Genomic DNA, 16,712 nt, shown 5'->3' with positions numbered 1-16,712 from the left:
ACCAAGTCCCCTTTCAGTTCAATCCTGTCTGCCAGGGTACCAGTAGGGGGTGTGGCAGTCCTTTGTGTGAGAGCCGGCCCTCCACCCTCCCAGCCCAGGAAGCCCCATTTGAAATGCAGATGTATGCAAGTGAGGCTGAGTATCCTGTGTTTGGGGTGTGTCTGAGTGAATGCACAAGCAGCTGTCAACTAAACCCAGCCAGACGTGGATTGTAAGGCACAGAAGGATTTAAGTGCAGAGAAATGCTCACTTTCTAAAAGTGACATTTCTAAAATAGTAATATTAAATCCAACTTCACCAGACAGCAGGATTTTATATCACCATTCTGGCCATACTAAATATGACCTCCCTACTCCTTTCAGATCAGCAGCTACCACTCAAACAATATATGAGGACAGCCCCAATGTTAGCCTATGAGGGGGGCAGGCCTCAGCAGTGTAAAAACGAATTTGGGAGTTTTAGACTATCAGGACATGTAAACTACACAGGTACATTTCCTGCCTTTTGCCTACACAGCACCATGCCCTATGGGTTACCTAGGGCATACCTTAGGGGTGTCTTATATGTAGAAAAAGAGGAGTTTTAGTCTAGGCAAGTACTTTTAAATGCAAGTCAAATTGGCAGTGAAACTGCACACACAGGCCTTGCAATGGCAGGCCTGAGACAAGGTTAAGGGGCTACTTAAGTGGGAGGCACAACCAGTGCTGCAGGTCCACTGGTAGCATTTGATCTACAGGCCCGTGGTGCATATAGTGCACAGTACTAGGAACTTATAAGTAAATTAAATAGTCCAATTGGGTATGATCCAATGCTACCATGTTTAAAGGGAGAGAGCATATGCACTTTAGCACTGGTTAGCAGTGGTAAAGTGCGCAGAGTCTAAAAACGGGCAAAAACAGTGTCCAAAAAGTGGAGGGAGGCAGGCAAAACGTTAGGGGTAACCACCCTAAGGCTGTCAGGTCTAACATTTATGAAACAGGTGACTAGATATTGGTATGACAAATGGACCGGGACAATGGTTTTCCAGTAATGGCTCTACAGGGGTGTGGAATTCCTATCACCCAAGAGCCAGAACATACTGTTTAGGGTCAAGGATTTCAACTTGACATGTTTATTTGTTTCCTGTGGACGAGTGAGCCCAACACCATGCAGCACTTTGGCTATCAGTTCACAGTACTGTATTAGGGAAAGAGAATTGTTTCAGTTAAGGTTAGACTTGTATCCATGAGTTTATGCTGTTCAAACTTGTTGATTCTTTGCTTTCATATTAAAATGTACACAAAAACTAGAAGAAAAACTTCTTGCTAAGCTGCAATTTTATGAATGATTTATTTTAGGCTTTAAGACATCATTTAGTAAAATGTGTTTGACATTTGCTAGTATTGCCAAAAAAGAATAATAATGGAAAATGAATGTAAAACCAGTTTAGGCAAGATTATGGGAAACTTGAAAATAAACAAGCATTGCAAAGACAATAGGACTGGCTCCGATCGACCTCTTTTTGATTTGTCTATCCATGTTAAAACAGTGTAAAATCTTTTTTGTGGGAGTGACTGGGCACCCACCAATTTGCCACAAAAAATTACTAAAAACAAAAATGTTGTTGCCATATATAATTCTAACAAAGTTTAAAAGTCTTCGCCAACATTCATGCAACTAGGGCCCAACTATCAAAGAAAGTTACAAAAGTGTGCCTGTGGTTTTTCTTGCGTTAATGCTAATTTACATCTTTCATGAAGTCACAAGAATTTACAGAAGTAGGACTCAAAAAATTACTCATGCAAACATTTTGTAAACTGCATTTTATTGTGAGCATATATGCATGTGTATATTCGCTCAAGTGAAAATCTTCTGAGCATTTGCAGGTACACTTTCGGTACTTCCTCTTTTTCCCATCTTGGAAAACATTTTACTTCTGCCCTTGTCAAGAGTAAATTTCCAACCTAGGGACTAGTGATTTTTCTTTACACGACAAGTAGATTTATGGAGCATCCTGTCCCATGTACAAGCATATATATTCCAAAAGTCAAAAACCCTGCTTTAAATGCCTCATTATAGAGGATTTCAGCAGACAAACATATATCTAGAGTAAAATATGGAGGTGATTCTTCAGTAGTTTGTTGAATGGCAGAAGTGATGGTTATCATTTATGATACCGGAATCCTATTTTGTGTGGCTGGGCAAAATGCTATGAACTTTTTCCTATGATCCAAGGATTGCCCTGGGAACCCTTACAAAGTTGGACTAGAGTGGGAGTGAACCGAAATAACTGAACCAGCAACCACAATAGAAAGACAGCATATAGGGCTGCCCATCTACTCCTAATATCTATACGGCAAAAGTTAAAGGAAACATCTATTTTTTCCTACTTTGATGACACTGGAGGTATGGGATAGCGCCATGAAAAGTGTGGGATGGCAAGGGAAGGTGGCAAAAGTGGCTCCGTTATGGAAGGCCTCCTCTGCAAGAGGTGGGGAAATTGACAGGTTTGAAACAATGGGGCCTCATAGACATAGACACCCTGAGAGACATGTTAGAAGGTGGAGAAATGGAACAATGTGAGATATTGCAGACAGAATATAAGCTGTCTCATATCCAGCACTATAAATATTTACAACTCGAACATGCCTTGGCAGCTGAAGAGCTGGAATGGGAGGAAATAATAAACAGTAGCTACTTGGACTACGTGGTGTTGATGGAGAGATAGTTCACAACCGATCTGCACATCCACAGCATCCTCTTCAATAACAGACCTCACAACTTGCATACAATGTGAAACACTTGCAAGAAAGACCTGGAACACCTGAACGATATTGACTGGTGAAGTACCAATCAGTTAGTGTCTAAGGTGAATCAGTATTGGGAGGCAGTGACAAGTGAGTTAGTGGCTGTGATGCAGACATTAGTTCTATATAACTCTTAATGGCAATTTTCGGTACCCCAGAAAAGGTAGACCTCCGCAGTACCCCTTTTTTGTAAATTGGGATTTATAGTGTCCTCAAGAGACATAGCCAAAATGTGGGGACAACAAAAAGTTCTGATTACATCAATGTGGCAAACAGGCATCAATATGTGTACCCCGTTCAGAGGGCAAGGGGGCAAGCAGGAGCTACTGGGCCAACCGTGGAGGTTGAGGCCTTTTACTATAGTTGTTCCCAGGCCTAACCTATTATGGGTCCTGAGGAAATGGTCCAAGTGCCCCTTCAACACTTGACTCTCAGTGGTAGCACGGGTCAAGCAGTGCAAGGCTTCTGGCGGGGGGTGGTAGACAGAGGGGGGTATACACAGGCTAACAACTCAAAGTACATTCAGCAGCAGCAATAAATGATTGTCCTGTCAAATACTTGCTTTTATAACAAAAAGGAGCATTTATTTACTAACACAAAGTAGACTACAGGAGTAACAAACAATACACATATTCATCTGAGTTCAGGGCTCTAGAGTTGTAACATGCAGTTTCCTGAATTTCACTCTTTTCTTACTAGCGATAGTGTTCATTCCCCATTCACTATTGGCAACTTTCAGGTTAAGTCCCACTAATAGTCCAAGTCTCAGGAGCTCCACTCCAAATCTTTATTAAAGTCAAAAGTGTTTTAATGCTAACACACTATGGGGGTCATTCTGACCCTGGCGGCCGGTGACCGCCAGGGTCACCGACCACGGGAGCACCGCCAACAGGCTGGCGGTGCTCCCGAGGGCATTCTGACCGCGGCGGTTCAGCCGCGGTCAGAAAGGGTAAACCGGCGGTCTCCCGCCGGTTTACCGCTGCCCCATTGAATCCTCCATGGCGGCGGAGCGCGCTCCGCCGCCATGGGGATTCAGACACCCCCTACCGCCATCCTGTTCATGGCGGGAAACCCGCCATGAACAGGATGGCGGTAGGGGGTGCCGCGGGGCCCCTGGGGGCCCCTGCAGTGCCCATGCCAAAGGCATGGGCACTGCAGGGGCCCCCGTAAGAGGGCCCCGCAAAGTATTTCAGTGTCTGCTTTGCAGACACTGAAATACGCGACGGGTGCAACTGCACCCGTCGCACCCCTGCAACTACGCCGGCTCAATTCTGAGCCGGCGTCCTCGTTGCAGGGGCATTTCTGCTGGGCCGGCGGGTGCTCTTTCGGAGAGCGCCCGCCGGCCCAGCGGAAATGTTTAAATGGCCGCCGCGGTCTTTTGACCGCGGTGCGGTCATTTCACGGCGGTACCTTGGCGGACGGCCTCCGCCGTCCGCCAAGGTTAAAATCACCCCCTATATGGTAGGCCAGTTCCTCTGGGGCGGTCTGGCCCATAAATCAGTCTTAACTACACCAGCAGGACCTGCATGACCTGAGTGTGCCCCCTTTATGGGTGCAGAAGCTGCAATAACTGTTTCTAGTGAGCTTTTCACATGTGGCCCTGGCAAGGCAGCGGTCAGGTGTCATTGAGTTTGTCATACGCAGTCCTGCAGAGACATCAGCCAGGGAAGTCCTTGATGCTCCTGCAATACTGGTAAGTTTCCTGGAATCCACAGGTGGGGGGATTTGATTCTCCAGGTGCTGGCCGTTAGTTCTGGTTGGGTTTGCATGGGTCACTATCGACTCCTCCTCATCTTGATAATCATCTGCACCAAGCCATGTTCCTTGCCTTTTCCTGGGCATCACTCCTGGCATCCAGAGTCACCATCCTCAGTGCACATTGGCTGTGGCCCAGTCAGTAGAGCACCTTTTTTCACAGTGGCCCTAACTGGCGTACAGGCACGCTGACTTCACTCCACACATGGGCAATGGCCTGAACGGCACAGCAGTAATCTTCACGGTGGCCCTACCTGGCATACGGGGTTACCAATTTTACTCCACACATGAGCTACAGCCGATCAGCAAGGAAGTAATCTTCACAGTGGCCTCACCTAGCATACGTGGTTGTTGACTTCACTCTGTACATGAGCTACAGCCCAACTGGCATGCAATTATTGTTCATGATGGCCCCAACTGGTATACAGAGTCAATAACTTCAGTTCAAACCTGTACATGGCAAATGGCCTGATCGCTGTAGCAACATTAACAGCTCATGTCACGCAGGCCCTTCTCTGGCTTATGGGGTTTTCTGCCTTTTACCTGTACACGGGCAGCAACCAGATCAGTGCAGCAGCTGTCCACTCATGCCTCTTTCAACAGGATCCCCCATGGGACCTCGTACCCTCTTACACTCCTCTTCCTCACAGGGCACACTGGTCCTGGCAAGCAGGCATGTATTGGTTCCTCAGGGTCTAGGGGCAGGTGATCTTGGATTTCCTGGGTGACATTCCTTCACCGACGGGCCTTGGCTCCCAGTACTGGTCACAAGTAGACATCTTACAGAGCTTCTTCTCCTCACACTGCCCAGCTGGCTGATTGACAGTTGATAATTTTGGAGGCCTCAAGCACCCTCTCTTATAGACCTTTTCCAAACACCAAATACGATTTAAAGTCAGAGTCTTTGAAGTTTATGTTGAGTGTATGCTTCATTTTGAAGTGTCTTCTCCACTGCCCTCCCTTCCTCCAGCACAGCACAACATTATAGTTCCTGTGTATTGTATTGTACCGTTCACAGGCACACAGACACATGTAGAACACATACGCAATGCACAGTACTACACACCAAATCAATGTAGGCCAGGAGTGAGTTAAGCAAAGAGAAGCCTGTAAGCCTCATTCCAGTGATGCACAAAAAAAGGCCTGTTTGCTCCTACTAATCTCTACACGGTATGCTGCCACCACATGCTCATGCTGCTTAACTTCTGGCAAAGGCAGTAGCATTGCAGCACTAAGAGAGTAGCGCTTTGTGCACTCTTCCTTCTCCAAAATGCCTGCAATCCATGAAACAGACCTATGCCACAGTGCAGACGCTACAAAAATCAGCATTTGGGATTTAGACTTCATTACAGTTGAATTATTCAGGATAAGGGTGCTAGTCCATCACCTTGCGAGGGGCTTTTTCATCTTAACAATCTCTATGAAGGTAGAGAAAGTGGTGAATGAGGGAATGGGTTGTCCTAGGAATTTAAAACGGTCTGGAGCAAATTGAGGTCATATTATGAGTTGGGCAGAGAAGAGAGTGCATCATCAAATAGTGTTGTTTCCTGACTTGACTCCCCAGCCGGATTCACAGATAAAACCACACGTTAGGTCAAACATCCAAGATGGATGGTTATGGAATGAACTGAATGAAATATTCTTGGTGTGACTTATGTGTATTTCATTGGAGGTTCCTATACCTGTGGCATAATATGTATTTGATTATGTTATATACGCATCAATGTTTTTCACTGTTGACATAAATAAAAACTAATTTTTAAAAAGAGAGAGAAATACTAATGTATATAAGACAATAAAATGTCTGAAGTTACCACACATGCTACAGTAATACTAAATATGTGCATTTGTTTTTAGATTTGAGCACCTATTTTGTGTAGCTCAAACTCAGCTATGCAACCAGACAGGTTGGTGTTATCCAGCATCTCTGTTTTGCAGTCTTGTCTCATTCCCTTTCCACGGGCATACTACAATCCCTAAATGGCTATAGTATGAGGGTAGGTGTGAGTGCTGTGAAATGTGGACACTCCTGGCACTCCAGTGGATCAGGTTTGCCAGGTGCATCTTGACAGAAATAAAGTAAATTAAGGAGATCAAATGACAGACAAGATGAGATTGCCCCGTCCTGCAAACTGGAGTGAAATTGATTATCTTGATGAGGGAGAATGGCCTGATTGAAAAATGTTACAGGATAGTTTTTGTACTGGAAGTGTCCCCTTCCAGTAAAAAACCTATTCTTTGCACAACACTGTTAAAAATATGCCCTCCCTGCAGTGTCACCCAGGTTTTTTGCCTTTTTATTGAAATGTATTATTGTTTGCTCTAGAACTTGGTGCACTTTACCCCTGCTAACCAGGAGTTAAGTACTTGTGCTCTCTGTTGAACATGGTAAAATTGGCTTACACCTAATTGGCACATTTAATTTACTTTGAGTCCCTAGTATATGGTAATACATGTACCAAGGCCCTATAAATTAGATGATATTAGTTAACTGCAGCACTCATTGCGACACTCACTAAAGCAGCACTGTAAAACATGTCTCTAGGCCTGCCACTGCAGTCTGGGTATTCTGTTTTAAAGTGCCATTTTGACCTGGCAAAAGCATTCTTTTGCCAGGCCTGAACTTTCTTTTTTAAAGTGTAAAAGTCACCCCTAAGCCAGGCTTTGAATGCACATATTAAGTATACAAGACAGCAATGGATAGAATGTTTGAATTAATCTCAGCCATTGGTAATCACTCGGGCCACATCCCCATCTATTAATATTTGGCACTTCATGCCACCTCAGGTTGGGCCCAGCTATATACAATCAGTCAATCAATCTTAACTCTACTCCAGCAGGAGCAGTCCAGCCTGACGTATCTTGCCTGGTCCACCCTGAACCAGAACACATTTAACTCAGGGCCAGGTTCACCCTAATTATGGGCTCATCGGTCTGGGACAGCTTGGTTTCAGTGCAACAGTGTGCACGGGACCCACGTCTGAGCATAGCTGTCTGACTTAGGGCATCAGAATAAGTATACAAAATAGTGATATATTAAATGCTTGATTTAATCTCAGCCACTGGTAATCAGTCAGGGCCTCATCCCAATCCAACATTATTTTGCACACCATGCAAACTCAGTTTGGACCCAGCTTTTTCAAGCCAGTCTTGATTTTTCTCCAATATGACCAGTCCAGTGCAAAGTGCACCAGACCCAAGCTATACCTGGCTAAAGAGCCCTAACTAGAATGAAACCAGGTTGCTTGTGTTTTGGTTCAAGGGAGAACCTGGCCTGGCAGTTCAAGCTGGACTGTTCTCATGAGGAGCAGGGTCAAGAATGACTTGCATGTGTCTGGATCCAAAGTGAGGTGGCGCATGGGCAAAAAAACTATGGATTGGGATGCAGTCTGAACGATTGCCATCATCCCATCTCACCTTGCTTTTGTATTAAATTACCATTGGGCAGGGTGCTTGGAAAAAATTGTGGATTTTCACTGTGGCAAAGCTGTCTCCTCTATAACTTAACTGAACTTTACCCTCTTACTTTTAATAAGTGCTAAATTCAGTTTGGGGATAGCTACAAACAAGGTTCAATGACTCATTTTGATAGTAATTTATAATCCAACGTATTAGTCAAATCAGATTTTATTTTACTATAATGGAAATGACACTTTTACAAAGCTGTCATTTTCCTGACTAAAACCAAAAGGCTCTCCTGCCTGTGTTTAACTGTCACTTGACTTCTGATGGCTTCCTATGGTGAGGTGTATATTTCTCTCAGACAGTGGATAAACGGGCTCTGGGTGTGGGAGGGGAACTCCTCCCTTGAGAGGATGGCCTAATGGGCTGTGCCCAGTCCCTTCCTAAGTTTCAAGAGATGTCTATCTTGTAACTGGCAGATGAAGCTCAAACTGAGCTCCCTCATCTCTATAGTGAGGCTGACACAAAAACATGGGAGTAGAGGACCTGACCAGTACTAGTTTGGGATGTGGATTTAGGCTTACGCTCTATCCACAGGAAGACATTGTGCATAAAAGTGAACCCCACATACCTCTCCTCAGAACACTCATGGACCTGTGAGGGATAGGAAGAAGGACTGCTCTTCCCTCTGAAGAGCCTGAAGGAAGGCTGGAACTGCTTGCCTTGACCTCAGGACCCCCCCAGACGTGACTTCAAGTGTCAGTTGGCTGGCCTCATGTTTGAGGTCAGCCAACTACAGGGAGACAACAATCTTCCAGAGGTCTCTTTCCCTGCAACTACCCAGCTGATCAGTTCCAACTGGATCTAAGTTTCTTAGTCCGGATGTAGATAGCTTCATCAATCAATGTCAAGGCATTTCCACGCACAGACTTCGAACTTTGCCCACTCAGAGTTTTCTCACATCCTTTGACAATTTGGTGGGTTATTCTAACTTTGGAGGAGGTGTTAATCCGTCCCAAAAGTGACGGAAAAGTGACGGATTTACCACTAGCCGTATTACGAGTCCATTATATCCTATGGAACTCGTAATACGGCTGGTGGTATATCCGTCACTTTACCGTCACTTTTGGGACGGATTAACACTCCTCCAAAGTTAGAATAACCCCCTTGGTCTTTTGGCTTTTGTGGACAGGTACTGGAGCAGCAGTCTTTATTTGGTGGATAAGAAAGTGAATGTATTATGTGTGCAATTGTAGTAACCAATTGGTAATGTAGTAGTTGCACTGAACGCTCTGGGCAGAAACAGCAACATGTGAGTTATTTTGTTATACTCGCAAACTTGTGTACTGGACTGCCTACTGAACTTAAAAACATACCCATGACAATGTATAATTGTAGCAGGGTGCCAAACAACTTGTTACAGACCCTGGCACCAGACAGTATAATGATGTAGTAGAGTGGAGAGTGGATGGGGGAGGATTGGAAGAGTAATGTATTTATGTTGCATACACACCTGTGATGCACAGTTGTACAGTGTTAAAATGGCAATTAAAAGTACATATAAAAAACTGCTAATGAAATGTTTCTATTGATATTGTCTTACAGTTTTAATATCTCAGACAACCTATAAGTAATATTTATGCCTATGTATTATATTGTTTATACACTTTAAAAATATGTTTAGTTCCTTTTTCTAATGTTTGAATTTCATATTGATAAGTTTGGCAAAGTTTGAGTTTGCAATTAATTTAGTACTTCTTCCTTCACCAATAGTATAGCTCTCACATTCTTAGCATTGTTGTCTTGATGTGGGTTTTCATTCTGAAGCTCTTGAAATCGATTTTTATCATTGGAGGTATGGATAAAAGTTAGATTGTGATTTGCATTACATACCCGGGTTTTCACATTTCCAAATTCAAGGTTTTCAAAATTGGCCATGTATCTGGAATTCTGAATAGATGGGTGCATGCTTTCATTCCACTGTTCACATGAACACTGGTTTAGAGCTGGCATTTTGGCATGCTACTCCCCAGACTGTTTGCCTTCATGCCCTGTTTTTGCTGAATTCATTTTTGTTGGCATTAGGACTTTACCCTATCCAACATGTGGTAAAGTGTTTGTGCTCTCCCCCTAAAATATGGTAGAATTGGCCTACATTTGATTTGTACATTTAATTAACTTATTAACCCCCAGGATATGGTACTACATTTACCCAGGAGCTGTAAATTAAATGCTACTAGTTGGTGGCAACACACAGTGTGCCACCCACTAAAGTAGCTCTGTAAAACATGTGTTTAGCCTGACACTGCAGCCTGTAGTGCTTAAACTGTCATTTTGACCTAGCAAAATAACCCTCTTGCCAGGCCTAACTGTTTTCCCTGCTGTAAGGCTATATCTCCCATAGCCTAACAGTAGGTTACCTCATTACATTTACTAGGTGTTAACTTCAGCTTGGGGCCGGATGCTGTTTACCCTCAGATGATTGGCAATTTAAAAACCTCCTCATTGGTAATTTTGGATTTTAGGTTACTATTCTGAACATGCCACTTTTAGAAAGTTGATATATGTCTGCCTTATACCAAAAGTGCCTTTCTGCCAATGTCCAGAACTAACTAACTGTGAATAGCTCTCCTGTGGTGTTTTCTGTATTCTTTCCAGACATGGGGACAAAGGGACCTTAGGTCTGGGGAAGAGTTTTGCTCTCACGAGCATGATGTCATGAGCATGCCCACCAACTTCCTGACTTTTAAGGGCTGCCTTTCTTACCAATGACAAATGCAGCTCCCACCTAAGCCTACCTACCCTTTGTTACCTTAGACAGTTTAAGGCCAAACCCAGGAAAGGGGGGGTTATTAGAAATAGGGGCATCCCACACCCACAGGCTGACACTAGGGACAAAAAAGTGGTACTTTCAGAACATCATAGAAAAATCTCTGAATCAGAACCATAGAGTCTTTGTGTTTAGTGTACATCCTGTAGGTAAGACAATATTTTTAAAATGGGTGTTCAGCCCTTTACAGTTGCAGTGCGAAGCGCTCATGACATGTGACTGGGTGAATTAAAAATAAGTGAAGCAAATGAAAAAAACATTGTATTTAATTTGAAAACACCATAGAGTAATTAAAGTCCATGCTGTTGTACCAAAGTAGACATGGATATAAGATAGCGGCCTGAACTTGCTACTGCCAGCTTTTACACATGCTTGTATTCAGTACAATTATTAGGGGGCCTTCACTTATCTGCCACATCTCTAATCACATGCTAAAAGACCATGAGCTATGGCTTATCATTGATCATTTTGGGAATAGCTGTTCTTCTCTCGCATTAAAAAGTACAATGTGTGAAAGAATGCCCAAAAGTCCAGAAATTCAAATGTTAGGGACCACTTCAATTTAAGCTGAACATAATGCAAATTGCTTTTTCTTCGGGGTTCTCACTTATGGTTTCCAAAGTAGCAATCACTATATCTTTATTTTGGATTTGATGCCTTTCGGACTCCTTTGTGTAAGATTTGTGATTTAAACAATTTAACAAATGGCTTATAAGACATATTCCTGTCTTTAGGCTTTGCTGAATTTGATCTCTTTTGAATGATATCAATGACTTTAGTCTGAGGTTTTCAATCAAAAATATATGTTTGCTTTTCCCATTATATAGGTCAACAGATTTTTTACATTATTTTCTGTGGTGGTTAAAAGGAACGGAGAAAGCCCCAATGTTTTGGTTTAAGAATGACACTGTTCTTGTTACATAAACAGTCACTGTTAGAATTGAAATCCTTGGTGTGGTCTCTGCCAGCTTTTTGCCTCTGTTTCCCAGTTGTTGGTGTGTGCTGGACTCTGTTTTTACTGTTTTTGATACTCTGGGCACTTTACCTCTGCTAACCAGTGCTAAAGTGCAAGTGTTCCTGTGTAAAATGTATATATAATTGGGTATCCATGATTGACATATTTGATTTACTAGTAAGTCCCTACTAAAGTGCACTAGAGGTACCCAGGGCCTGTAATTCAAATGCTACTAGTGGGCCTGCAGCACTGGTTGTGCCATCCATATTAGTAGACCTGTAAACATGGCTCACACCTGCCACTGCAGTGTCTGTATGTGCAGTTGTATCCTGCCAATCCGACTTGGCAAGTGTACCCACTTGCCAGGCCTAAACCTTCCCTTTTTATACATGTAAGGTCCTAGGTAGCCCCATGGGCAGGGTGCAGTGTATATTAAAGGTGGGACATGTACTGAGGTGTGTTACATGTCCTAACAGTGAAATACTGCTAAATTTGGTTTTCACTGTGCAAGGCCTATCCCTCTCATAGTTTAACATGGGGGCTGCCTTTAAATATTATTAAAGTTCAAATTTAATTTGAGAGCAGATATAAATGTGGTGTTTGGAGTCTCTGAGCTCATCTTTTAGTGAGGTTCGTTTTTAGATTGTCAGTTTGAAAATGGCACTTTGAGACATAGGAATTGTTTTGCTAAACCATCCTGTGACTCTGCCTGTTTGTGGATTCCCTGTCTGGGTTAGTTTGACATTTGGGCTGTTTGCACCTCTCCTTTAGACAGTGACACAAAAGGAGCTGGGGTGTAGCCTGCACATCCCAATGAGTCCTCTGTGCTAGGAGGGGAGAGGAGTAGTCACTCACACCTGAAAGGGTGGTGCCTGCCCTCACACAATGCTGGTGTGTGTGTGGAGCCTGGCCTGGGCAAGGTAGGATCTTGCAAACAAGAGAGGCTTTGCTTTGAAATTTACCAACTTCAAAGGTAGAGAGGGGTATAAGATTTGGACCCAAAACCTGTGCAAATCAGATTACTTCAAGGATTCAAGAGGAACCTCTGCCTAGAGAAGAGCTGAAGAGAAGTGCTGCCCTGGCCTGTGACTGTGCTGTGTTGGGCTATCCTGCAGTTGCTGCTTCTGCCTGTGCAATGGGGCAGAGACTTTACTTTGTTTTGCATTCCTGCTTGAGAGGTATCTCCATGGGATTGGAGTAGAGCTTGCCTCCTGTTTTAAAGCCTCAGGGACAGCAAAGGCGTCACTACCCACTTTTGAGTCTTCCTGCAGTGGACTCTAGCTTGCCAGAGGGTGCTATTCCAGTTCCTGGGCCCCTGGAAGTGAATTTCTGGAGAAAAACCTATCTAACCACGCCGGACAATGCTGTGCGACTTCATAAAGGATGCCGCTGCCCGGATCCACGACGCCACTTGCCCTGACACTGTGGACCTTGTAGAAGTGCGATGACCCTGTCCATGACATCGACACCATTGCAGCACCTGTAGCCCTGTGACGTCATTGCGACCCCTTGAGGTTCCCCTCAGCATCGTGACTTCACCGGACTTTGTGCCTGCCGGAACCAAGGTACCAACTTCGCAACCGACGTCGCTTCACCTCCACTGCTCTGCAGTAATGCAGTAAGGACCTGACGCTGCTGCCCGACCCGCCACCGCATCGGATCCTGTGACGCCTCTCTCCACAACTCCGTGCACTGGCCTGTTTTCTACTTGTTTGTTAAGGTACTATACCTGGGGGTTGAACGACTCCGTAAACAGTGCCATTGGCATCGCATTGTAGAAAACTACTCTGTCACAACGCCGCTTAATATCAACTTGCAGGATTTTAAGTGATAAATTCTAATTTTTTACTGTGTATTGTGGATTTTTATCATATTTGGTCTTGTTTATTTAGATAAAATAATAACTATTTTCTTAAACCTGTGTTGTGTTATTTGGTAGTGGTTCAGTGTATTACTGTGTGTGTCTGAACAAATACTTAACACATTATCTCTGAAGTTAAGCTTGCCTGCTTGTGCCAAGCTACCAATGGGGTGAGCGGGGTTAACTGAATGTGATTCTCCTTTACCCTGACTAGAGTGAGGGTCCTTGCTTGGACAGGGGGTAACCTGACTGCCAACCAAAGACCCCATTTCTAACAGTCACCAAAGCCACAATATTGCATGGAGGGAAGCATCCCGAACAATGAGTCCTGAACAATGAAGTCGTGGAAAACGAAAGCTGAACAAAGCTTTCATTTTCCACGACTTCCTTGTTCAGGGCCTTAACCACGCATGCCCTGAACCACGTACATGCGTGGTTAAGGCACAGCAGAAGGGAGTCAACGCGATCAAGGAGGAGGTAAGTTGGGCTGAGACTGGGGCTGGTTTTTTTAGGGTGGGGTGGGGGGCTCGGGATGATTAAGGTTTAGGGGCGGGGAGAGGGGTCAGGCTTTAAGTTTCAGGGGTGAAGTGGGGGGTTGGGGTGCTTTAGGTTTTAGGGGCGGGGTGGGGATTCAGAGTATTTTTAGTTTTGGGGGTGGGGTGGGGGCTCGGGGTGATTAAGGTTTAGGGGCGGGGAGGGGGGGTCAGGGTTTAGGTTTTAGGGGTGGGGTGGGGTGGGGGTTGCGGTGCTTTAGGATTTAGAGGAGGAGGTTGGGGTTGCAGTAATTCTGGGGGTGGGTGTCGCTGTAATTTTTAGGGGTAGGGGGGCAGGGGGGACGCATGCTGGAACCATGCATGCCGTTCACTAATGCCTTCAACAGGAATGCCTTTACAACGAAAAGTCGTTGTTAAAGCATTCGTGGTAAAGGCATTAGTGGTAACAACAAGGTCATAGTTCCGACCTCATTGTTCAGGCATGGGTGGTTCAAGCACTCGTTGTTCGAGATATAACTTTGCGTAAACTTTATTACAAACTATCACATTTACAAACAGCGATTTGCCAGTTTTCTGACTGAGGTCAATGCTCAGAGTCTGCAGGATATTTTCAATCCCTGGGCAAACGGGGAATGGGTAAACACCCTAAGGCCCATATTTATATCACAATTGTATTTTGTACGTTTGCGCCGATTTTGCGTCAAAAAACGACGCACATCCAGTGCTAAAATAGTATAAATATGGTCCTAAATCTATTAGGGGAACATTGTAGATTCAGCAAGTCAAATATTCAGAAATTAATTTGTGGAAATTCTTGGAAAAGAGGTAAAACCTGAGAAATGTGGTGATTTCAAAGCCGATGTTGCATGTTATGTCCCATTTCTAAGTTGACAACTCAGATTAGAAGTTGTTTACTACTTTAAGAAAATACCTCACCTCATCTGGGTGAATTAAACTATACACACCACCACCTTCCATTTGGACCACCTTATAATTCTGGCCTTGGTGGCTAGTGATATGTTTGACACATGTTAAAATCGATTTTGTTTGATAGATGCTCAGAAAGGATAGCTGAAACTAACGTTGGAATGTATTTCTCTTCACAGGTACATTTTTTGGCTTCAAGCTACCTGCACTTAGACTGTTGACCTACAGAAAGCAATCCTTACCCCAAGAGGACCCCGACGCAGTGGTGATAGACTCTTCAAAGCACAGTGATGATTCAGTCGCCCTGAAGTCTTTCAAATCCCCCACAAAGGAAAGCGGTAGCCCTTCAGATGCAGAGGACACAAAGGCACTAATCGAGCCTGGTCAGTGTAACCCTTTGGTTCACATATCAGGACCTTTGGACCATTCGTCACCTAAACGGCAATGGGACCAGCTTTACCCTGACAGACTTCAAACGGGTCCACACTTGACCCATTCCAAGTCAAAGGAAAGCATTTGTAGCATAAGAAGAGCATCATCAGTTCACGACATAGAGGGGTTTAGCATCCATCCCAACAACATATTCAGAGACCGTCATGCAAGCGAAGGTATGGTCCAAAATTATTGAGCTCTATTATTAAATATAAATGAACAATAATAAACCACTTAAATATTGACATATAGATTTAGGACTAAACAATGTATGCATGTGTCCTAAACTTCTGAGGAAATGTTAAGATTTTTACTGCATATCAGTTAAATTCGATATGTAGAAATATGTGTTTTGAAGACATACAGAATGAAAGGCTGTTTAGTAGTAAAATATAGAGAACCTGAATTCCAGTGCTTGATTTGTAAAATTTTAAGTGCTAGGGCCCTCGTCAGGAGACGACCCCAATTTGCATCTCCCATTGCGCCGGCCAGCACTGCCAGTGACACTTCTAACACACCTACCAACGTCACGCTCCTATAGGTGTGGCACTTCGAACTATTTCAGGCCCCCAAAGCTAAAAGGATGGGTTGGGTGGCAGGTACTAGTCATTTTTAATGTTTATTGAAATAATTAGGCAACTGTTGTTTTGCTTATCTAAAAATAAAAGAAACAGCACCACCACGTGGCAGTCTGTTATAAGTGCTGGTGATGGCAATTAAGCACCAGGGTCAAGCACTGGAAATCGCCGGCAGCAGAAATTAAGCACTGCTGAATTCTAAACATTTTATTCACTCCTATCATTTTTACTGTTTTTCACACAAAACTAAATATATTTTTCAAAGTTAATTTTGAATGCTGCTGTCGAGAAATGACAGATTTGGTAACTAGTTCGAGGAAGGCCCAAGAACCTTTTCACCTTTAGCTCCTAGGTTCAAAAGCTACTCTAGGCCACAAGTGATGCAATTGTATCACTTTTTGATTGGCTGTTTTGTGACTTTACTCTATGGCTAATTAGATTGTTCTTTATGGAGCAGCTCCAAAAAGTACATGAGCCTTTCAAAGTAACAAAACAATGGGACCGATTCACAAAAGTATGTTTGATTATGGAAACTAGTACTACAGGCATGCTCCTAGATATTTTTACATGCCTTAGTGAGTTGGCCTAAAAATATCTAGCTCTCTATTAGTAAAAGTGCAAAGACGGAAAAGTAATTTTTATTTGGACTAACTGTATGAAAATTCCCAGAACAATTATGGTTGATTCATATT

The 16,712-nt window shown here is 43.7% G+C and overlaps 1 protein-coding gene across 5 annotated transcripts in view; it reads left to right on the top strand.

Annotated features, from left to right (window-relative positions):
- The window catches only part of KCNH7 (potassium voltage-gated channel subfamily H member 7), a 1,745,544-nt gene that overhangs the window by 1,087,583 nt on the left and 641,249 nt on the right, over nt 1–16,712 (top strand). For all 5 annotated transcript variants that reach the window (XR_011201481.1, XM_069224264.1, XM_069224261.1 and 2 more), the window contains exon 5: nt 15,190–15,618. Coding sequence is in view for 4 of the 5 variants with exons in the window: in XM_069224264.1 (XP_069080365.1) it covers nt 15,190–15,618 (429 nt within the window). In the remaining variant the exon portion in view is untranslated. The remainder of the gene's footprint in view (nt 1–15,189; nt 15,619–16,712) is intronic.

Source organism: Pleurodeles waltl, chromosome 3_1 (genome assembly GCF_031143425.1).
Source record: "Pleurodeles waltl isolate 20211129_DDA chromosome 3_1, aPleWal1.hap1.20221129, whole genome shotgun sequence".
Classification (NCBI taxonomy): domain Eukaryota; kingdom Metazoa; phylum Chordata; class Amphibia; order Caudata; family Salamandridae; genus Pleurodeles; species Pleurodeles waltl.
This window is presented reverse-complemented; position numbering and strand designations above follow the sequence as displayed.